At 37.6% G+C, this 23,743-nt stretch overlaps 1 protein-coding gene across 3 annotated transcripts in view; it reads left to right on the top strand.

The window, feature by feature from the left end:
* RFC1 (replication factor C subunit 1) overlaps positions 1 to 23,743 on the top strand; it is an 82,704-nt gene that overhangs the window by 3,640 nt on the left and 55,321 nt on the right. For 2 of the 3 annotated variants that reach the window (XM_067735763.1, XM_067735762.1), the window contains exons 2-4: positions 12,830 to 12,958; positions 17,418 to 17,493; positions 20,384 to 20,506. In XM_067735763.1, coding sequence (XP_067591864.1) covers positions 12,830 to 12,958; positions 17,418 to 17,493; positions 20,384 to 20,506 — 328 coding nt within the window. Of the gene's footprint in view, positions 1 to 12,828; positions 12,959 to 15,105; positions 15,200 to 17,417; positions 17,494 to 20,383; positions 20,507 to 23,743 lie in introns of those variants that run through there. The other variant, XM_067735764.1, reaches the window with a different exon arrangement.

Below are 23,743 nucleotides of genomic sequence, written 5' to 3'. Positions count from 1 at the left end.
CAGCTTTTGTACTTTGACTTTTTAAAGTTAAAAGGTCATTATGATGGCTTACTTTGTGCAGGTTTAGGAGTATTTACTGCAAAAAATTTTTTTTCATCTCTATTAATAGATTTATAATCAACCAAGTTAGAAAATTCTAAAAAATGCATGATTTTTTTGAGTACCAGCGAGGTCTGGTACTTTGTCTTGACTTATGCATATTAAAATTGCATTTGGGTTGCCTGATAGGCGATGCTTCTCTTTAATAGTGTTGTAGAATTGTTAGTTACACCTTAGGGTAGGAGAGTGCAATAAATCTTTTTTTTTTTTTTTTTTTTTTGCTTACACTTAAGAGCATTTAAATTTCAAAACTTTTACTAGAAAATGCCTTGTCATTCACAGGTTTTTCATTTGTGAATTAAAGTTAAAGAATGTCATAGATTTGTTCTGTGGATTAAATTAATTTTTTTAAGTGTTTAAATCATTGTCTGGCACAGAGTAAGTCCTATTTAAGGGTTTGTTAAAAAAGTAAATAAATGAAGCCCTAAATCAGGGCACTGGCAACAGAAATAGAGGAAAGAAGACAGCAGTATTTGGGAGATTAGGTTGGGTTGGTTGATTAGGTGGAGGGTCAGAATGAGGAGGAAAAACAGTGCTCATTTTTCTGTTTTTGGTTAATGGTGGTGCTATGCATTGAGGAGGGAAATAAAGAGAGAGAAGCAAGCCTCCAAAATATGGGCTTAGTTTTGGACGTTATGAGCTGGAGGCACCTTTGGGGCATTTGGTAGGGGTGGAGATGACAGACTATCGGCTACATGGATATGGAGCTCAGAGGTCTTGAGTCGAGACAAGATTTAGCAGGTAGCAGTGTGTTTTTAAGTGGTACTGACGTTGAGATGGATGTGAGTTAGCTTGTGAATATGTGAATCAGAAGTTTTTAACTTAGGGTTCATGGAGAGCCATTAATAGGCTTCAGGAAAAAGCCCTGAAGAAGAGGAAGTATTATACTAAAAGTGAAAGTGTTTTTGCTTTTTGTAGCCACAATATTGTAATATGACAAGAGAGTACTATATGATAGAAGTAATAATACACAATAAGTGTTAATACCCACTTAAAGTTTCTTAAAACAAAGTGCAATAGGTAAAGTGATGGCAAAAAATTAGTCTCAAATAAAGATTATTTTAATACACAATCTTTAAAAACAAATTTACCATGAATTTCATTTTACATAATTAAGAACGTCTCTTTCTGAGCCCAGGTGTGAAGGTCAGTGACCTTAGGAATAACCACTCATGTGTTCAACCATTATTAATTAAGCATCTGCTTATCTGAGCTGTTGGCCCTGTACTTGAGATACAGAGGTGAGTAAGCTAGACAGGCCTGCTGTATGGAACTTACAGCAATGTTTTCAAACTCAGATTACTATGACTATCAAAAGTATCTCCTACTAATCATTTTGGGACCCATTTCAGGTGTTGCTTCTTTTGGTCAACTGTCCCTGAGGCTCTCTGTGTTAGGGGCTCCTGGTGCTCTTACAGTTTTGTGATTTAGCTCTGTCTTAGCACTGTTTTGTATTTAATTCTTTATATATTAATTTATCTCCCAGGTAGCCTCATGAGGGCATTTTCCTGTTTGTGTTCACACAAGGACCAAATGTATCAGGAATAATGAGAATGGAAAGGCCATATTGCTAGTTGTGGAGTATGGCTACTTTTGCATAGATCCTTAGAATTATGGTAAAACTATGAGGGAGCAGTCATGGTCAAGTAGAGAACTATGAAAGGGATTTGTAGTCAGAGGACTAGGTTCCATTCTGTTGTGTCATCTCTTCTAATCCCCACAGGAATCCTGTGGAGTAAGTGGCATTACGAGGAAAGTAAGGGCCAGAGAAATTAAGTAATTCATCCCAAGTGTCTGGAAGTAAGTGGCAAAACTGACAAAAAGCTTTTTTTTGTCTGACTTAATTCCACTTACTTACCTATAAAATGGAGATAAATCATTCTATTTGCCTTTATACCTTACAGAAACATCAGAAGAGATAAATCTATGTCCAGTAGCTGTAAGTAAAAGTGTGAAAAACTTAACTTGTTACTATTAGCTGTGTGTGCTAAAATTTGTTTTAATTTTTATGTAATTTTTGCCTAAATCTTTTGTCTTATTTGAACTGACCTGTTCAATTAGTAACTATTAAAAAAGAAAGTAAGAAGAGTGAATTACTACTCTCTTTTGGTTCCCGAAATAAAACTATTTCTTTCACCATTTCCTTTAGAAATGAAATTACTGGGACAAAGGGTATGCACATTTAAAATTTTGATAGATATTGTTAGATTGTCTTGGAAAGGTTCTACCAATTTTTACTTTTTTTTTTTTAACATCTTTATTGGAGTATAATTGCTTTACAATGGTGTGTTAGTTTCTGCTTTATAACAAAGTGAATCAGTTATACATATACATATGTTCCCATATCTCTTCCCTCTTGTGTCTCCCTCCCTCCCACCCTCCCTATCCCACCCGTCTAGGTGGTCACGAAGCACCGAGCTGATCTCCTTGTACTATGCAGCTGCTTCCCACTAGCTATCTATTTTACGTTTGGTAGTGTATATATGTCCATGCCACTCTCTCGCTTTGTCACAGCTTACCCTTCCCCCTCCCCATATCCTCAAGTCCATTCTCTAGTAGGTCTGTGTTTTTATTCCTGTCTTAGCCCTAGGTTCTTCATGACATTTTTTCCCTTAAATTCCATATATATGTGTTAGCATACGGTATTTGTCTTTCTCTTTCTGAATTACTTCACTCTGTATGACAGACTCTAGGTCCATCCACCTCATTACAAATAGCTCAATTTCGTTTCTTTTTATGGCTGAGTAATATTCCATTGTATATATGTGCCACATCTTCTTTATCCATTCATCTGATGATGGACACTTAGGTTGTTTCCATCTCTGGGCTCTTGTAAATAGAGCTGAAATGTACGTTTTGGTACATGACTCTTTTTGAATTATGGTTTTCTCAGGGTATATGCCCAGTAGTGGGATTGCTGGGTCATATGGTAGTTCTATTTGTAGTTTTTTAAGGAACCTCCATACTGTTCTCCATAGTGGCTGTACCAATTCACATTCCCACCAACAGAGCAAGAGTGTTCCCTTTTCTCCACACCCTCTCCAGCATTTATTGTTTCTAGATTTTTTGATGATGGCCACTCTGACTGGTGTGAGATGATATCTCATTGAAGTTTTGATTTGCATTTCTCTAATGATTAATGATGTCGAGCATTCTTTCATGTGTTTGTTGGCAGTCTGTATACCTTCTTTGGAGGAATGTCTATTTAGGTCTTCTGCCCATTTTTGGATTGGGTTGTTTGTTTTTTTGTTATTGAGCTGCATGAGCTGCTTGTAAATTTTGGAGATTAATCCTTTGTCAGTTGCTTCATTTGCAAATATTTTCTCCCATTCTGAGGGTTGTCTTTTGGTCTTGTTTATGGTTTCCTGTGCTGTGCAAAAGCTTTGCAGTTTCATTAGGTCCCATTTGTTTATTTTTGTTTTTATTACCATTTCTCTAGGAAGTGGGTCAAAAAGGATCTTGCTGTGATTTATGTCATAGAGGGTTCTGCCTATGTTTTCCTCTAAGAGTTTGATAGTTTCTGGCCTTACATTTAGGTCTTTAATCCATTTTGAGCTTATTTTTGTGTATGGTGTTAGGGAGTGATCTAATCTCATACTTTTACATGTACCTATCCAGTTTTCCCAGCACCACTTATTGAAGAGGCTCTCCTTTCTCCACTGTACATTCCTGCCTCCTTTATCAAAGATAAGGTGACCATATGTGCGTGGGTTTATCTCTGGGCTTTCTATCCTGTTCCATTGATCTATCTTTCTGTTTTTATGCCAGTACCATACTGTCTTGATTACTGTAGCTTTGTAGTATAGTCTGAAGTCAGGGAGCCTGATTCCTCCAGCTCCGTTTTTCGTTCTCAAGATTGCTTTGGCTATTTGGGGTCTTTTGTGTTTCCATACAAATTGTGAAATTTTTTGTTCTAGTTCTGTGAAAAATGCCAGTGGTAGTTTGATAGGGATTGCATTGAATCTGTAGATTGCTTTGGGTAGTAGAGTCATTTGCACAATGTTGATTCTTCCAATCCAAGAACATGGTATATCTCTCCATCTATTTGTATCATCTTTAATTTCTTTCATCAGTGTCTTATAATTTTCTGCATACAGGTCTTTTGTCTCCTTAGGTAGGTTTATTCCTAGATATTTTATTCTTTCTGTTGCAGTGGTAAATGGGAGTGTTTTCTTGATTTCACTTTCAGATTTTTCATCATTAGTGTATAGGAATGCCAGAGATTTCTTTGCATTAATTTTGTGTCCTACTACTTTACCAAATTCATTGATTAGCTCTAGTAGTATTCTGGTAGCATCTTTAGGATTCTCTATGTATAGTATCACGTCATCTGCAAACAGTGACAGCTTTACTTTTTCTTTTCCGATTTGGATTCCTTTTATTTCCTTTTCTTCTCTGATTGCTGTGGCTAAAACTTCCAAACTATGTTGAATAAGAGTGGTGAGAGTGGGCAACCTTGTCTTGTTCCTGATCTTAGTGGAAATGCTTTCAGTTTTTCACCATTGAGGATGATATTGGCTGTGGGTTTGTCATATATGGCCTTTATTATGTTGAGGAAAGTTCCCTCTGTGCCTACTTTCTGGAGGATTTTTATCATAAATGGGTGTTGAATTTTGTCAAAAGTTTTCTCTGTATCTATTGAGATGACCATATGGTTTTTCTCCTTCAATTTGTTAATATGGTGTATTACATTGATTGATTTCCATATATTGAAGAATTCTTGCATTCCTGGAATAAACCCCACTTGATCATGGTGTATGATTCTTTTAATGTGCTGTTGGATTCTGTTTGCTAGTATTTTGTTGAGGATTTTTGCATCTATGTTCATCAGTGATATTGGCCTGTAGTTTTCTTTCTTTGTGACATCCTTGTCTGGTTTTGGTATCAGGGTGATGGTGGCCTTGTAGAATGAGTTTGGGAATGTTCCTCCCTCTGCTATATTTTGGAAGAGTTTGAGAAGGAAGGTGTTAGCTCTTCTCTAAATGTTTGATAGAATTCGCCTGTGAAGCCATCTGGTCCTGGGCTTTTGTTTGTTGGCAGATTTTTAATCACAGTTTCAATCTCAGTGCTTGTGATTGGTCTGTTCATATTTTCTATTTCTTCCTGATTCAGTCTTGGCAGGTTGTGCATTTCTAAGAATTTGTCCATTTCTTCCAGGTTGTCCATTTTATTGGCATAGAGTTGCTTGTAGTAATCTCTCATGATCTTTTGTATTTCTGCAGTCACTTCTCCTTTTTCATTTCTAATTCTATTGATTTGAGTCTTCTCCCTTTTTTTCTTGATGAGTCTGGCTAATGGTTTATCAATTTTGTTTATCTTCTCAAAGAACCAGCTTTTAGTTTTATTGATCTTTGCTATCGTTTCCTTCATTTCTTTTTCTTTTATTTCTGATCTGATTTTTATGATTTCTTTCCTTCTGCTCACTTTGGGGTTTTTTTGTTCTTCTTTCTCTAATTGCTTTAGGTGCAAGGTTAGGTTGTTTATTCGAGATGTTTCCTGTTTCTTAAGGTAGGATTGTATTGCTATAAACTTCCCTCTTAGAACTGCTTTTGCTGCATCCCATAGGTTTTGGGTCGTCGTGTCTCCATTGTCATTTGTTTCTAGGTATTTTTTTGATTTCCTCTTTGATTTCTTCAGTGTTCACTTCGTTATTAAGTAGTGTACTGTTTAGCCTCCATGTGTTTGTATTTTTTACAGATCTTTTCCTGTAATTGATATCTAGTCTCGTAGCATTGTGGTCGGAAAAGATACTTGATACAATTTCAATTTTCTTAAATTTACCAAGGCTTGATTTGTGACCCAAGATATCATCTGTCCTGGAGAATGTTCCATGAGCACTTGAGAAAAATGTGTGTTCTGTTGTTTTTGCATGGAATGTCCTATAAGTATCAATTAAGTCCATCTTGTTTAATGTATCATTTAAAGCTTGTGTTTCCTTATTTATTTTCATTTTGGATGATCTGTCCATTGGTGAAAGTGGGGTGTTAAAGTCCCCTACTATGAATGTGTTACTGTCGATTTCCCCTTTTATGGCTGTTAATATTTGCCTTATGTATTGAGGTGCTCCTATGTTGGGTGCATAAATATTTACAATTGTTATATCTTCTTCTTGGATCGATCCCTTGATCATTATGTAGTGTCCTTCTTTGTCTCTTCTAATAGTCTTTATTTTAAAGTCTATTTTGTCTGATATGAGAGTTGCTACTCCAGCTTTCTTTTGGTTTCCATTTGCATGGAGTATCTTTTTCCATTCCCTCACTTTCAGTCTGTATGTGTCCCTAGGTCTGAAGTGGGTCTCTTGTAGACAGCATATATATGGGTCTTGTTTTAGTATCCATTCAGCCAGTCTGTGTCTTTGGTGGGAGCGTTTAGTCCATTTACATTTAAGGTAATTATCGATATGTATGTTGCTATTCCCATTTTCTTAATTGTTTTGGATTTGTTATTATAGGTCCTTTTCTTCTCTTGTGTTTCTTGCCTAGAGAAGATCCTTTAGCATTTGTTGTAAAGCAGGTTTGGTGGTGCTGAACTCTCTCAGCTTTTGCTTGTCTGTAAAGTTTTAATTTCTCCATCAAATCTGAATGAGATCCTTGCTGGATAGAGTAATCTTGGTTGCTGGTTTTTCCCTTTCATCACTTTAAATATGTCCTGCCAGTCCCTTCTGGCTTGCAGAGTTTCTGCTGAAAGATCAGCTGTTAACCTTATGGGGATTCCCTTGTGTGTTATTTGTTGTTTTTCCCTTGCTGCTTTTAATATGTTTTCTTTGTATGTAATTTTTGACAGTTTGATTAGTATGTGTCTTGGTGTGTTTCTCCTTGGATTTATCCTGTATGGGACTCTCTGTGCTTCCTGGACTTGATTAACTATTTCCTTTCCCATATTAGGGAAGTTTTCAACTATAATCTCTTCAAATATTTTCTCAGTCCCTTTCTTTTTCTCTTCTTCTTCTGGAACCCCTATAATTCGAATGTTGGTGCATTTAATGTTGTCCCAGAGGTCTCTGAGACTGTCCTCAGTTCTTTTCATTCTTTTTTCTTTATTCTGCTCTGCAGTAGTTATTTCTACCATTTTATCTTCGAGGTCACTTATCCGTTCTTCTGCCTCAGTTATTCTGCTATTGATCCCTTTTAGAGTATTTTTAATGTCATTTATTGTGTTATTCTTCGTTGCTTCTTTCATCTTTAGTTCTTCTAGGTCCTTGTTAAATGTTTCTTGCATATTCTCTATTCTATTTCCAAGATTTTGGATATCTTTACTATCATTATTGTGAATTCTTTTTCAGGTAGACTGCCTATTTCCACTTCATTTGTTAGGTCTGGTGGGTTTTTATCTTGCTCCTTCATCTGCTGTGTGTTTTTCTGTCTTCTCATTTTGCTTATCTTACTGTGTTTGGGGTCTCTTTTTTGCAGGCTGCAGGTTCGTAGTTCCTGTTGTTTTTGGTGTCTCTCCCCAGTGGCTAAAGTTGGTTCAGTGGGTTGTGAAGGCTTCCTGGTGGAGGGGACTATTGCCTGTGTTCTGGTGGATGAGGCTGGATCTTGTCTTTCTGGTGGGCAGGTCCACGTCTGCCCACACGCCAGGTGGCGTGTTTTGGGGTGTCTGTGGACTTATTATGATTTTAGGCAGCCTCTCTGCTAATGGGTGGTGTTGTGTTCCTGTCTTGCTAGTTGTTTGGCATAGGGTGTCCAGCACTGTAGCTTGCTGGTCGTTTAGTGAAGCTGGGTGTTGGTATTGAGATGGAGATCTCTGGGAGATTTTCGCTGTTTGATATTACGTGGAGCTGGGAGGTCTCTTGTGGACCAGTGTCCTGAAGTTGGCTCTCCCACCTCAGAGGCACAGCACTCACTCCTGGCTGCCGCACCAAGAGCCTTTCATCCACATGGCTCAGAATAAAAGGGAGAAAAAGAAGAAAGAAAGAAAGAAAAAGAAAGGAAGGAAGGAAGGGGATAAAAGAAAAGTAAGGTAAAATAAAATAAAGTTATTAAAATAAAAAAATAATTATTAAGAAAAGAATTTTTTTAAAAAGTAAAAATAAAACGGATGGATAGAACCCCAGGGCAAATGGTGAAAGCAAAGCTATACAGACAAAATCTCAGACAGAAGCATACACATACACACTCACAAAAAGAGGAAAAGGGGAAAAAATAATAAATCTTGCTCTCAAAGTCCACCTCCTTAATTTGGGATGATTCGTTGTCTATTCAGGTATTACACAGATCCAGGGTACATCAAGTTGATTGTGGAGATTTAATCCGCTGCTCCTGATGCTGCTGGGAGAGATTTCCCTTTCTCTTCTTTGTTCGCACAGCTCCCGGGGCTCCCCTTTGGAATTACCCCGCCTCTGCGTGTAGGTCGCTGGAGGACGTCTGTTCTTCACTCAGACAGGACGGGCTTAAAGAAGCCGCTGATTCAGGGACTCTGGCTCACTCGGGCTGGGGCGAGGGAGGGTTACGGAGTGCGGGGCGAGCCTGCAGCGGCAGCGGCCAGCGTGACGTTGCACCAGCCTGAGGTGCGCCGTGCGTTCTCTCGGGGAAGTTGTGCCTGGATCCCGGGACCCTGGCAGTGGTGGGCTACACAGGCTTCCGGGAGGGGAGGTGTGGAGAGTGACCTGTGCTCGCACAGAGGCCTCTTGGTGGCGGCAGCAGCAGCCTTAGGGTCTCATGCCCGTCTCTGGGGTCCGTGCTGTTAGCCGCGGCTCACGCCCGTCTCTGGAGCTTCTTTAAGCAGCGTTCAGCGCTCTTAATCCCCTCTCCTCGCGCACCAGGAAACAAAGAGGGAAGAAAAAGTCTCTTGCCTCTTCGGCAGGTCCAGACTTTCCCCCCGGACTCCCTCCCGGCTAGCTGTGGTGCACTAACCCCTTCAGGCAGTGTTCACGCTGCAAGTCCTCAGCTCCCAGCCCACGCCTGCCCCGGCGGGTGAGCAGACAAGCCTGTAGGGCTGGTGAGTGCTGGTCGGCACCGATCCTCTGTGCGGGAATCTCCCAGCTTTGTCCTACACACCCCTGTGGCTGCGCTCCCCTCCGCGGCTCCCAAGTTCCCCACCTCCGCCACCCGCAGTCTCCGCCCACGAAGGAAAGGGCTTCTAGTGTGTGGAAACCTTTCCTCCTTCACAGCTCCCTCCCACTGGTGCAGGTCCCGTCCCTATTCTTTTATCTCTGTTTATACTTTTTTCTTTTGCCCTACCCAGGTACGTGGGGAGTTTCTTGCCTTTTGGGAGGTCTGAGGTCTTCTGCCAGCGTTCAGTAGGTGTTCTGTAGGAGTTGTTCCACGTGTAGATGCACTTCTGATGTATCTGTGGGGAGGAAGATGATCTCCGCGTCTTACTCTTCCGCCATCTTCCCCCTCTCCCCCCCCCCCCCCCAATTTTTACTTTTATTAGCAGTGTAGTATGTGAGCATGTTTCCCCACAACTTTGACATATCTGGGCATTATCAGTCTTTTAACGCTTAGGGAAATATAATCAAGTTCTAATTTATCTGTTTATTATTTGTGAAGTTGAGCATCTTTTGTTATGTTTATTGGTTATCTGCATTTCTTTATAATTTGTCTACTGGTAGCTTTTACTCATTTTTCTACTGGGTTATTTTTTATTGATTTGTAGGAGCCCTCTTATATATAACATGTTGTAGATATTTTCTTGTTAGTTGCTTATATTTTAACTTTGTTTATGGCATCTTTTGTTTTATTTTTATGCAGTCAAATCTTTCTTTATGGGTGGTTTCTAGCCTTCATGTTCTGCTTGGAAGGACTTCCCTTTGCTAAGATTATGAAAGTAAACTTAAAAATTTGTTCCTTACTAATATACTCAGCAAGAATTATTCCGTGCAGGTAAGAGTGATGTCTAGATCCATTATTTGGGAGTTCGATTAGTCACTAGTCTTCGAAGACCTGGAATACCAGGCAGGGAATGTGAATTAAGAGTAAGGTGGAGCTTCCCTGGTGGCGCAGTAGTTGCGAGTCCTTCTGCCGATGCAGGGGACACGGGAAGATCCCACGTGCTGCGGAGCGGCTGGGTCCGTGAGCCATGGCCGCTGGGCCTGCGCGTCCGGAGCCTGTGCTCGGCAACGGGAGAGGCCACAACAGTGAGAGGCCCGCGTACCAGAAGGAAAAAAAAAAAAAAAAAAAAAAGAGTGAGGTGAAGTCACACTACAAATTAAAGTCAAATTGGTGACTTTGGCTCTTAAATGTTCATACAGCAGATGGCTGCTCACACTAGAGATAATCCCTAAAAAGGTGTGAGTAGAATCGCTTTCATTCTGATGTAAATTCTTTTCCAAAAGTTTAGATTTTTAATGTATATTGAGTTAGATCAGGATGCTGTAATTTAATTTTTCAGCTGCCATCAGAGTATAAGGGCATGGGGAGTGGGAGAGTAGGGTAGAATAAAGGGAAAGGAAAAGAAAGAGGTTGTGAATAGGAAGAATTACTTAGGGAGGAAAGGTGGCAACAGTGCTGAGGATTGGCAGTATGGAACAGACAAAAATCAGAGAGCTCAACGTTACCAACAGTTCCATTTCCTGAATTATATTTTGTTTTCTTCCTCTTGCTTTTTTAAGTATTTGTGGTTCCAACACAGATGGAAAACCACCATTGACTTTAAGCTGATTATTAATATTTAGTTTTGATATTTCCATGGTACATGTGTGCTGTGTGAGTGTATGTGTGTATGTGTGTATGTGTTTGTATGTGTTTAAAAAATCACCACTGTTTGAATGAAGACTCACTTGGTCATTTCAAAAGTGAAACTCCAATGTGAAACTCTCATTTCCTCCAGAAGCAATAAAGTAAGTAGTTGTTAGCCTCAAACTCAATTCTTTGCAAATTATATGGAAGACTGTGGCTTTCTGATTCCTCTAACTTTTCTTTAGCACCTGACACAAATGTCTGAGTTTCATAACTGAGGTATCCATTCTGCAAACAGTATTTTTTATTTATTTTATTTATTTATTTTTTAACAGTATTTTTTAGACTTAGATTTTATTAGGATGGATTTGTGACTTTTTTATATTAAGAAATTTACAAAAGAGGGTATAAAACTAGGGAAGTCTGTAACCTTTCAAAAAAAATTAACATGTCTGTGTATCTCATTTATCTGTTTTCTTTATTGCCTTAACCACAAAGCTGTGTGTGTGTGTGTCTTTGTATAACACACTTGTTTGGGATTTTTGACATTTTAAGGGTTTGACAATTACTGCCAGGATCTAGGAGAAAAGTTGTTACCTTTCTTCCACTTGGTAAGGTACTTTTAACAGGCATTTTCCTCACTACAATAGAGATAGGTTGGAACAGGTAAAAAGAATTGAAGACTCAGGCTTATGACCATTAAGGATAGGAATAGGGAAAACAATACAACAGGCTCTTGAGCCCATCCTTTGGAATTCAGATCCTAAATTCTCACTATACTTTGTTCCTTATACCCTTGCCTGTGAGCAGAGACAACTGTAAATGGAGATGTTTCAGTGACATGAAGGGATAATAGTTCATAAATGAGAGAGAAGGGAAGTTTTTACTGAGCCAATATTGTGACAGATGCATGATTAATCCTCATAAAGTGTAGAGAGTATTAGTCTCACTTTACTGATGAGAAAACAGATTAAAGTAACTTGCTCAGGGTCACCCAGCTAGAAGGCACTAGAGCAGAGATTCATACCAGAGGTTTCTCATTCTAAGGTCTATTCCCTGTTCTCTATACCACAGTTTCTTCAAAGCTAAAATATAAAAGGGTAGGGAAGAATATGTATGCGAAGGATAAGAAAGATGAGTGATATTAATTGTAAATTACATTGTAAGTGTTTCAGTATGATTAATTTGATTCTGTTGTTTAACATGGGGTAGAGTAATTGAAGAAAGTATTGTCAAAATTTTTTCTTCAGAATTTGGAAAAATCATGTAAAGGAAAATAATTTCAAGGTTCTTAGTTATTAAGGTCTTAAATGATCAGGGTTCTGAGAGTTATTCTTCTCTCAAACTGGAGTATAAATCCCATAGGCGGGACTTCCCTGGTGGCACAGTGGATAAGACTCCGTGCTCCCAGTGCAGGGGGCTCGGGTTCGATCCCTGGTCAGGGAACTAGATCCCACATGCATGCCGTAACTAAGGAGCCTTGGAGGTGCAACTAAGGAGCCTGCCTGCCGCAACTAAGACCCAGTGTAACCAAATAAATAAATAAATATTAAAAACAAAATCCCATAGGCAAGGATTATGTTCTTCAACTCTTTGTCTTTTCACCTACTATGCCCGAGATGATGGGGTATGTGCATACATGATCAATAAATGCTTGTTACTTGCCTCTTTAGTAGTTGTGCTGTCGTTAGGAAAAATTTCCTTTGTTTATTTTTGCCCTATTTTTGGCCAGATTCTGAGAATTAATATTACTTTTCATTAGGCACACTAGTTTTAAATCTTTTTTTGGGGGCGGGGGGATGCACACCACGTGGCTTGTGGGATCTGAGTTCCCCAACCAGGGATTGAACCCGGGCCCTCAGCAGTGAAAGTGAGTAGTCCTAACCACTGGACTGCTAGGGAAGTCCCTGGACACATTATTTTTAACTGAGGTAATTTTATCAGTTAACTTTTGCATATAGAAAGAATGCTGCTGCACACGTGGAACTATCTCATTATGAAGAAATTACTGAGAGTAAACCAGTGTGTGTGGAGAGTTGTTCCTTTTTACAATTGAAATTAGAATTTTGTGCAGTTAATGTTTGTTTATGATTCTCCTTTTTTGCTTCTAGGATATTCGAAAATTCTTTGGGGTTATACCAAGTGGAAAGAAAGTTGTAAGTGAAACAGCAAAGAAGAATGAGAAAACGAAGTCTGCTGAAGAAACCAGAAAAGCGAAGAAAGGAATAAAGGAAATCAAGGTCAGTTTTCCAGATACAATATTGAATTGTATAAAATAAACTCAGTTCTGAGATTTGATATATTTGGAGTCTCGAGTAAATATAGATTTCAACTCAGCAGAGGAAGAAGAAAAGTAATAAGGTATTACTTATTTCTGGTTAATATATCTTACTGCATTCATAGCTTGGTGTTTTCCTTCACTAGACATGGAACCCTTTTTAGTTGTTAAAACTTTGTGTTTTAAGACCAAAATTTGCTCATAAAGACAGGAGTGCCAGGTGAATGGTATTGGGCTTCTGGTGAGGGAAGGCTTTGGAGGAAAGCTTTATTCTTTTTCCTGTCCTCCTTGGGCCTCAGAGAAGTTAAGATATAACGTCACTATGAAAAGCAGGCAATGACTACAATAGTGTATTTGAGTTAATATTGTTCCACTTTGTGTAAAATGTAAGCATTCTGCAACTCTACAGGTCTGATTACCACCACCCCATCCTTTATGCCCTAATTGGCATATGTCTTATATCGACATATATTAATACTCCACACTCAGTGTAATAATTATTGCTGTAAACTGACCTTATTTTGAAGAAATTAAAAGAGGAAAATTGATTTGTAACCACGTGTGGTGATGGATGTTAACGACTTATGATCATTTTGCAATATATACAAATATAAGATCTTCATGTTATACACCTGAAACTAATATAATGTTACATGTCAATTATTTCTCAATAAAAACTTACCTTAAATTAATAAGATAAACAAAATTAAACAAAATTTTAAAAATATGTAAGATTAAAATTATAAACAAATACATATAATAATTTAAAATAAGCAAACCATCAAAATCATCAATAAATTATAATTTAAACACATAATTTTTTTATTTCTTAGATGAGACTAAAATAAAAACCTCAGTTTTCTGCTCTGCAAAAAAATAAATAAATAAAAGGAGAATTGATCTTTTATACTTAACTATGTATTTGCTGCTTCTAGTGCTTTTCATTTCTTATTGAAGATCTGAATTTCCATCTAATATCATTTTTTTAAAACCTGAAGAATTTTTTAAAGCGTTTCTTGTAGAGTAGATCTGTTGGCAATGAATCCTGTAAGTTTTTGTTTATCTAAAAATGTCTTTATTTTGCCTTCATTCTTGAAGGATATTTTTGCTGGATATAGAGTTTTGGATTGACAGTTTGTTTCAGCACTTAAAAATGTCGCATTCTTTTTTTGGCCTCCATTTTTTCTGGTGAGATGTTAGTGGTCATGTTGTATTCTCTTGTATGTAATGTATTATTTTTCTCATGCTGCTTTAAAAGATTTTCCCTTTATCTTTGGGTTTCAGCTTTGCCCATGGTATACCTGTGTGTGATTTTCTTGTGTTTATACTGTTTAGGGTTTCTGAGCTTCTTGACTCTGTAAATTTATATCTTTCTTCAAATTTGAGAACTTCTGCCATTATTTCTTCAAATATATTTATGCCTCATTATCTCTCTCCTCTTCTTATGGGATTCCAATTATATACACATTACAATTTTGGAATTACGGGACTTCCCTGGTGGTCCAGTGGGTAAGACTCCATGCTCCCAGTGCAGGGGGCCCGGGTTGATCCCTGGTCTGGGAACTAGAACCTGCATGCGTGCCGCAACTAAGAGTTTGCATGCTGTAACTAAGAAGTCCTCACGCCGCAACTAAAGATCCCGTGTGCCGCAGCTAAGACCTGGTGCAGCCAAAATAAATAAATAAATATGGAAAAAAAAAGAATTTTGGAATTGCGTCACAGATCATTGCAGCTTATTTATTTTTATTCTTTTTTTCCTCTGTACTTCAGATTGGATAATTTCTCTATTACTGTCCTCAAGTTCTTTGACTCTTCTGTCATCTCCAATTTGCTATTAAGCCTATACAGTGAATATTTTGTTTTAAGTATTGTATTTTTCAGTTCTAGCATTGCCTACTAATTCTAACATCTGGATTCATCTCAGTTTAGTGCCTTTTATCTTGAGTCTGTGGGTCATGTATTAGTCAGTTTGGGCTACCATAAAATACCGTAGACTGGCTGACTTAAAACAACAGGAATTTATTTTCTTACAGTTCTGGAAGCTAGAAGTCTATGATTAAGGTTCCAGTCAATTCAGTTTCTCTCGAGAACTCTCTTTCTGGTTTGCAGATGGCTCCCTTCTTGCTGAGTCTTCACATAGCCTTTCCTTGGTGTGAACACGTGGGGAGAGAGGTTGAGAGACAGAGTGAGTGAGTGTATGCACGTGAGTTCTCTGGTTTCACTTCTTATAAGGACACTAACTTGTCAGATCAGGGCTCTACCCTTATGACTTCATTTAACCTTAATTACCTCCTTAGAGACTCCATCTCCAAACACAGCCATACTGGGGGTTAGGGATTCAATGTATGAATTTTGGGGGGATACAAGCTTTCATTCCATAATATTCTGCCAATGGTCCCCCAAAATTCATGTCCTTTTTGCATGCAAAATACATTTATTCCATTCTAAAGCCCCCCAAAGTCTTAATTCAGTGCATCACCAGTTCTAACGTCTGAAGTCCAAAGGCTTATCTAAATATCATCTAAATCATATATGGGTGAGACTTAGGTATGATGCATCCTGAGACAAAATTCTTCTCCAGCTGTGAACCTGTGAAACCAGACAAAGCATGCGCTTCCAAAATATAATAGTAAGACAGGCATAGAATACACATTCCCATTTCAAAAGGGAGAAATCAGAAGAAAGAAGGAGTGACAGGTGCCAAGCAAGTCTAAAACCTAGCAAGGCAAACTCTGTTTGATCTTGTTTGATGAAATATCTGGGCACCTTGTGGCCCAGTCAAGTTGACAGATAAAAGTAACCATCACAGGTCACATTTCCTATTTCTTTGTACATCTGGTTATTTTGGATTTACCTTGCATAGTGTGAATTTTACAATGTAGGAACTTTGGATTCTGTTATTTCCTCCAAAGAGTGTTAATTCTTTTAGTTTAGCAGGCAGTTAACCTGCCTGAACTCAAACTCCAAACTCTTGTCCACTCTGTTATGGGCAGCATCTGAAGTCTTTGTTCAATTTTTTTTAACCTTAGCTGGGCACTTCGAGTTTTTCTGTGCGTATATAGTTCAGGAGACAGCCACAGATTTGGGCTAAGTTTACTGACAGAATTTGGAACACTCCTTCTGTGGCTCTCTCCCTCCTGGGATACCCCTTTCTCTCACTTCTGAATTATTGTCATTGTTTCTAACCCTGTCCTCTAGTCTGGTGGTGTATTTGAATTACAGTGGTTTATTCATCTCATTTTCTTCCAAGCTAGTTGATTGTGCTTAAGTTTTTTTTTCTTTGTGCTTAAGTTTTTGAAGTTTTATTATAATGGATAGAAACGTATTTCTACCTTGTAATTGATTATAGTCAGTTTTTTTGCTGTCTGCTTTCTTGATTTTTGTTTGGGAAAATTTGAATGTGTTAGAAATGTGATGTATAACTACAAAATATATAAAATATATAAAATATAAAATACAAAATATTAGTAATACCTTATGAATATGTTAGAAATGTGTATATAACTAAAAAATATAAATATTAATTACCCTTGCCTTGGTTTTATTTAGTTTTCCACCAGGCAATGAGTAGTGATAGGCCCACAACTCCTTAGCTTTTATTTCTGTCTCAATTTTTCATTTTCAGGAAGCACTTGCCTTGTAATATCTGATATCCTTTTACTCTTTGTTATACATGGGTTAGTGTTGAAAGTGGAAATGAACAATAATATAGCGTTTTCTACGATCCTGCCTTTGCCATCTGATGCAATTATTATCCGGCTTATTCTCTCCCCTGCTCCTCCCCCCGCCCCAAATTTTATTGAGAAATAATTGACATACACCACTGTATAAGTTTGAGGTGTACAGCATGATGGTTTGACTTACATATATTATGAAATGATTACCACAGTGATTACCACATGTGGGTGCAGATACCCTTTCAAGTTAGTGTTTTGTTTCCTTTGGTTATATTCTCAGAAGTGGAATTGCTGTGTCATATGGTAGTTAGTTCTATTTTAAATTTTTTGAGGAACCTCCATACTGTTTTCTATAGTGGCTGCACTGATTACAGTCCCACCAACGATGCACAAGGGTTCCCTTTTCTCCACATCCACACCAGCATCTGTTATCTCTTATCTTTTTGATGATGGGTCTGGCCTGTTCTTTAGCCTAATTTGGGCATTACTGACATTTGGGGCAGGATAATTCTTCGTTGTGGAGATAATTCTTCGTTGTCCTGTGCATTGCAGGATGTTTAGTAGTATCCCTCGTCTACCCACTATATGCCAGTAACACCCTCACCCCAGTTATGACAAGCAGAAATGTTTCCTGGGGGGGCAGCCTTCCTCTAGTTGTGAACTATTGAGCCCAAATCTAATGAGGAAAAAACAGCTAAGTTATATGGTCTTCTCTGTGTTCTAATTATACTGTGATGTTTATAGGTAAATCGTTCTTGTAAAGAAGATGACTTCAAACAGAAGCAACCAAACAAGAAAAAGAGGATCATCTATGATTCAGGTAATATTTCTTTTGAGGAGCTTTCAAGTTTAAAAACTATTTTATATCTGTTAGAACAGTGTTTTCCAGACTGATGTTCTGAGACACACAGCTCTCTATGATGTTAACAGGTGCTGTGAGAAGAGGGTTCTATGTTCTAGTAAAGTTGAAAACAACTTTATTACACTACAGAATTTATCAGAGCCGAAATATGTTAATATATTAAAGTTTTGTTCGGGAGGGGAGATAGTATATACAGCATGTCTGAAACTTACTTTGAATATGGTATGTTTATTTTTTTAAATATTCATATTAACTTCTCTTTCAGCTGAGGTTCTTAGAAACTGAATTTGAAAAATAGTGCCGTAAAATGTTGCTTTAGAAACAAAGATCTAAAATATAATTTTTGTGCTTTTGATCTGGTCCTTTTTTGTTGCAGTTAAAAAGGAACAAACACAATTTAAAAACTTGGAATATACAGTTGACCCTTGAATAATGCAAGGGTTGGGGCTTCAACCCCCCTTGTAGTTGAAAATCTGCATATAACTTGACTCCCTGCAAAACTTAAGTACTAATGGCCTACTGCTGATCAGAAGCCTTGTCAATAACATAAAAAGTCAATTAATACATATTTTGTATGTTATATATATATTTTTACTATATTCTTACAATAAGTAAGCTAGAGAAAAGAAAGTGTTATTAAGAGAATCTTAAGGCAGAGAAAATACCTTTACAGTACTGTACTGTGTTTTTGATACCGTAAGTTTATGTCATCTGTTTACAAGATGAATCATCTCTTAGTACCTACATCAACATTGTCTAATATGATACAAAAGACTGTAGATGTTATATGTATTACTAATGCTAGACATCAAAAATGAAAAGATAATGTGAAAAGGAAGTTCGTATTTATTTACAGATACAACGATTCATACATTAATAATGAAGAAGCAGCAGTATGATTGCTTTATGGTAGCCTAGTGTTGTTGATACAATTGCTTCATGATAGCCTAGCCTATGCACTAATGAATGAATCTGTTATAAAATTTTGGCATACAGTATTACAGTCATATTCATAATACAGTATTGGAAACATTGTTACATTAAAAAAAACTCACCTGTGATGATAGATAGGCTGATATGCAGTTTCTCCAGTTATAGAGAGGCATACTGTATAGTAATGTGATTCTTTGAAAGCAAAGTTACAAAACAGAAAACTAACACGTTAATTTTATATTAAAGATCACCTTATACCTATGTAGGGATAGACTAGTATCTACATATATTTTATGCATTCATAACATACTTTTTAATTAACTTTTTCGATATTTCTAGGCTACGTGGTTTGTCTCTTTTTTCAAATTGTTGCAAATCTCCAAAAGCTTTTCCAATGTATTTATTGAAAAAAATCTGTGTATAAGTAGACATGTGCAATTCAAACCCATGTTCAAGGATCAACTATCCTTTTAAGATAGGGAACATACACTTTTATGCATGCCTTTTATGATATGTTAAAATAATAGTAGAACTCAGGAAGTTTTAGGTTTTGCTTTTTTTGGAGAAGATCTATTTGGTATGAATTCTTAAAGTTAGAAATGTAACCTAAGGAAGCATTTATAGATTGTTAGGATTTTGACAGTGGTAGCAAAGATTCTGACTCATTTTCTAAAAGTACTTGAGTGTTTATCGTGAGTCTTTTACTGCTGTATAGAATTGTAAAGAATTTGAAATAAGTACATATCACCATTTCTCAGGAGTTTCCATCTTTTGGGAGAGTGGAAATTTAATTGTTTGATACATTTTAGAACAATATGAGACAGGATTTAAAAATGCATGGTGAGAGGAAGAGGAAGGACACTAAAGTTTCTGAAACTCCTCTATTGTGTACCAGACGTATACTAGGTATTTATACTTTGTCTTGATTTATATTTAAGTGCTCTGGGTGATTAGATTGTGGTAGACAGAATAATGGCCCCCAAAGATGTCCACACCCTAGTTACTAGAACCTGTGTATATGTTAGGTTACGTGGCAAAAGGGAATTAAAATTGTAGGTGACATTAAGGTTGATAATCAGATGACCTTAAAGTAGGGAGATTATCTGGATGGGCCCAATGTGGTCACAAAGAAGAGGAAGGCAGAAGAAGAGATTTAGAGAGAGATTGACTATGGAAGAAGGTTAGAGAATTAGAGAGATGGCAGCATGAGAAGGACTTTGCCTAATGTTGCAGGCTTTGAAGATGGAGGAAGTGGGGGCCATGAGCTAAGGAATGCTAGCAGTCACTAGAAACTAGAAAGGTGAGGAAATGGATTCTTCCCTATAGTATCCAGAAAGGATCACAGCCATCCTGATGCTTGATTTTAGCCCAGTGAGACCCAAATTGGATTTCCAGCCTCCAGAACAGTGAGATAATACATTTGTGTTGGTTTGTTGTTTTTTTTGGCTGCTTCATGCGGCATGCGAGATCTTAGTTTCCTGACCAGGGATAGAACCCGTGACCCCTGCAGTGGAAGCATGGAGTCCTAACCACTGGACCACCGGCGAATTCCCCATTTGTGTTGTTTTAAGCCACTAAGTTTGTGGTGATTTGTCACAGCAGCAACAGAAAAGTAATACAAAGGCTTAACACTGGATAGAAGGCAACCTATGAGAACTTATAAAAGAGATTTGCCTTGAAAAGGGTCTTGAGGAATTGGTTAATAATAACCGCTTTAAGGGAATTCCGTGGTGGTCCAGTGGTTAGGACTTGGTGCTTTTACTGCTGTGGGCCCAGGTTTGATCCCTGGTCGGAGAACTAAGATCCTGAAAGATGGATGGCACAGCCAAAAAACAAACAAAACAAAAAAACCCACTTTAAAAACACACTATATTATACTATTTCTTTTCAAAGTTTTAATTTTCCTCTCATTTAGATTCAGAATCAGAGGAGACAGTGCAGGTAAAAAACTCCAAAAAGCGACCAGAAAAATTGCCACTGTCTTCTAAACCTGCTAAAATTCGACACCAGGATCCTGTTACATACATTTCAGAAACAGGTAAGGGTACCGAATATGTTTGTTGTTTTAGAAAAAAGCGCAGTGTGTGTTATGTTCTTGAGCTTCTCGTTGGTATCTAAATGTACCTCCTTCACTTTGAACTGAATTTCTGTTGCCTTTTTTGGTTTGTTGAATTATATTTACCAGGGGAAGGTTGTAATTATCTTTGGCATTTTCTGTGAGTTAAGGGCCAATTACAGGGGAATTGGTTCTTAGAATTTTTTTAAAGTGCTGTATATTGAAGCATATATGTTGAAGCTCTGTCTTGAATCATATATTCAAATATTATTGGGTTGTTTTAAAACTTTTTAATGTAAGTTTTTTTATCTTGGGTGTTAAAGTCATAATAATCTAAGTATATAATGACTATTCATATTTGTGCTTTATAATCTAGCACAGATGTGACCTAAATTCCTTATATTCTCTGGTGACACAAAAGATTTTAGCATTGGCTTTAAAAAAAAATGATTGTTATTGTATTTATATTTATTTGAGCTGTTTTGAGTGGTCAGAAAATAAGACATTTATAAATGTACACTAATCTTAAGATATCATAGTATAAATAATTGTTTCATAGATAGTATTCTTTTATGGTGAGGAACCCTGAATTATATTGTCATCTTAGGAAAAAACACTTAGATGGGTTCATTATAAAGCCATTTAGATTTTAGCATTGTTAACTCCTAGAGGAGACCATCTTCAAATTCACAGAACCTGTTTTATCAGTTCCTATATAGAAATTGCTTAAAGGGGCCATGAGAGCATCTGATACCTCATTAGTTTGTTCATCTTAAGGAAAACCTCTGACACCATTATTTTTAGCACTCTGCTACTTGTATTGCTAGTGAAGTGAATACACCTGGTTTGAAGAGGCAGGGTAAAAACCACAATTATTTTGACACAGCATGTTACAACTTACATTCAACAGACATTTATTGATTGTCTTTTCTGTCCTAGATACTAGGTGCTGGGATACAAAGATGATTAAAGACTCCTAAGTACTATAGGAATTGCCTGAGGCTGCAATATACAATAGTCAGGGAGAGGGCTTCATGGAGAGGGTAAGATTTGATCTAACCCTTGATGGATGAGCCCATGGTGGAGGGAAAGAACATGTGTGGTTAATAAGATGGGATTATTTAAAGCACAGCATCCAGCACAAGGCTTGATGTATTAGCAGGACACTGAAGAGATTGCTTGCCCACATGATGAGGAATAATGAGAGGTGATGAAGCCAGTTTAGGGAAGATCTTGAAAGCTAGGCAGAGGAATTCCACATAGCAGGGAAAAGGGAACCATTAAAGTTTTTGAACAGATATAGAATGATGAAAATAGTATTTAAGAGTGATTGCTAGTATTTAAGAGTGATTGCGAGTATTTAAGGTGGGAAGGAGAATAGAAAAATCATAATTGGGGAGGCTGAGGCATTTATGGTAATCTACGAGTGAAGTAATGAGAGTCTTAAAAGTTAGCAATAGTTAGGGACTGATCTATAAACATTTTGGGGATGAGTTATAGGTTAGGTTTTTGGATTACCTATGGGCTTCATTCAGCCATGCTATCTATGGTTTACTATTAGGATAATTAGAGAGCTGATGTTATTAGCATGCTTACATGTAAAATTTTTTTATTTTTTAACATCAACTTTATTGAGATATAATTCACATACCATACAATTAACCTTTAATGGTTTTTTTAATATAATTAAAATTTTTTTATTTTATTTATTTATTTTTGACTGCGTTGGGTCTTTGCTGCTGCATGCGGGCTTTCTCTAGTTGCAGCGAGCGGGGGCTACTCTTGTTGCGGTACGCTGGCTTCTCATTGAAGTTGCTTCTCTTGTTGCGAAGCACGGGCTCTAGGCGCGCAGCGTCAGTAGTTGTGGGGCGTGGGCTCAATAGTTTTGGCTCGCGGGCTCTAGAGCAAAGGCTCAGTAGTTGTGGCGCACAGGCTTAGTTGCTCTGCAGCATGTGGGATCTTCCCGGACCAGGGCTCAAACCTGTGTCCCCTGCCGATTCTTAACCACTGAGCCACCAGGGAATCCCCACCTTTAATGTTTTAATGTTATTGGAATTTGCTTTCATGTATGGGCTGTTACTTGAGAGTATGAAGGTACTCATGGTAGATAAATTGGTCAGTAAGTAGGGAATGAAACAGGAAAGAAGTCCTTGAGTTGTAGAAGGAAGCTGAGACTGGAAGGTCAGAAGCCCTGCGTGGAGGGTACATCCTTAGTTCCCATCTAACAGCTGTGTGACTGGGCTAAAGGGCAGTGAGTCTGTCTCCCTTTCTGTAAAGTAGAAACACTAACTGAATAGGCTAGTTGGGAAAAAATGGGATGATGCATATGAAAGGGCCAGACCCAGTGCCTGAAACATAAATAACAGGCTGTCAAAAGGAAAAAATAAAAATGAAAGAAGCCCACAGATGAAGCTTTGTAGGCTCTCTGAAACATTTACATATTTGATAAAGTTGTTCAAATGACCAAAGAGAAAATCTAAGTGACATGAACATATTTTCTGGAAGCTGAGATAAATTTCTTCATTATGGCCTGTGGCAGATTGACTCTTGAACCTTTCTGTTCTGTTGCTAAATATCTGTTCAGGCACGTTGTGCAAATGCGCTCTTCCATTAAAAGGCTCCCTCTTACATCTGGCCACCTTTGTCAAGTTTTGAATATGTGGGAGGGATACTAAAACCAGTATGGTGATAGGTTTATTATGTAACTGAAGGTGGTGTGATCAAGCTTTCCAGTGACACCCTGAAAACGTCAAAGTTAGTGTGCAGACAGCGATGGCCTTCAACTGTGGATCAAGGCTATCGTTATCTTGTGATTTTAGGTACACAGAAGGGTCAAACAATTTAAGCTCTGATCACAGGTTTTCTTTAACATGGGACTGTTTATTTCAGACCAGGTATTTTCGAATGTTATTTTCTGAAAAGATAACTAACTATCATCTTATCTGAAATTTTTATGACCATTAGACAGTATTTATATCACCCTGCCAAGGGTATGTACATGTGAAAGTGAATGTTGTCATCTTGTCTTAGCAAAAATTCTTGGGGTACAGTATATCTATCTCATATGATGTTCAGTATTACATAGTATTCTGCTTTTTCCTGGATTTGAGATACAGGAAAGAAGTTAGCTGTTTTTTTGCCTGTTTTATCTTCTCATACTTTTTTATGCCTTGGAGTGATAGGTGAATGGGAGAAAAGCCCTTTTCCTTCCCATCATAA

Source organism: Pseudorca crassidens, chromosome 4 (genome assembly GCF_039906515.1).
Source record: "Pseudorca crassidens isolate mPseCra1 chromosome 4, mPseCra1.hap1, whole genome shotgun sequence".
Taxonomy (NCBI): Eukaryota; Metazoa; Chordata; class Mammalia; order Artiodactyla; family Delphinidae; genus Pseudorca; species Pseudorca crassidens.
This window is presented reverse-complemented; position numbering and strand designations above follow the sequence as displayed.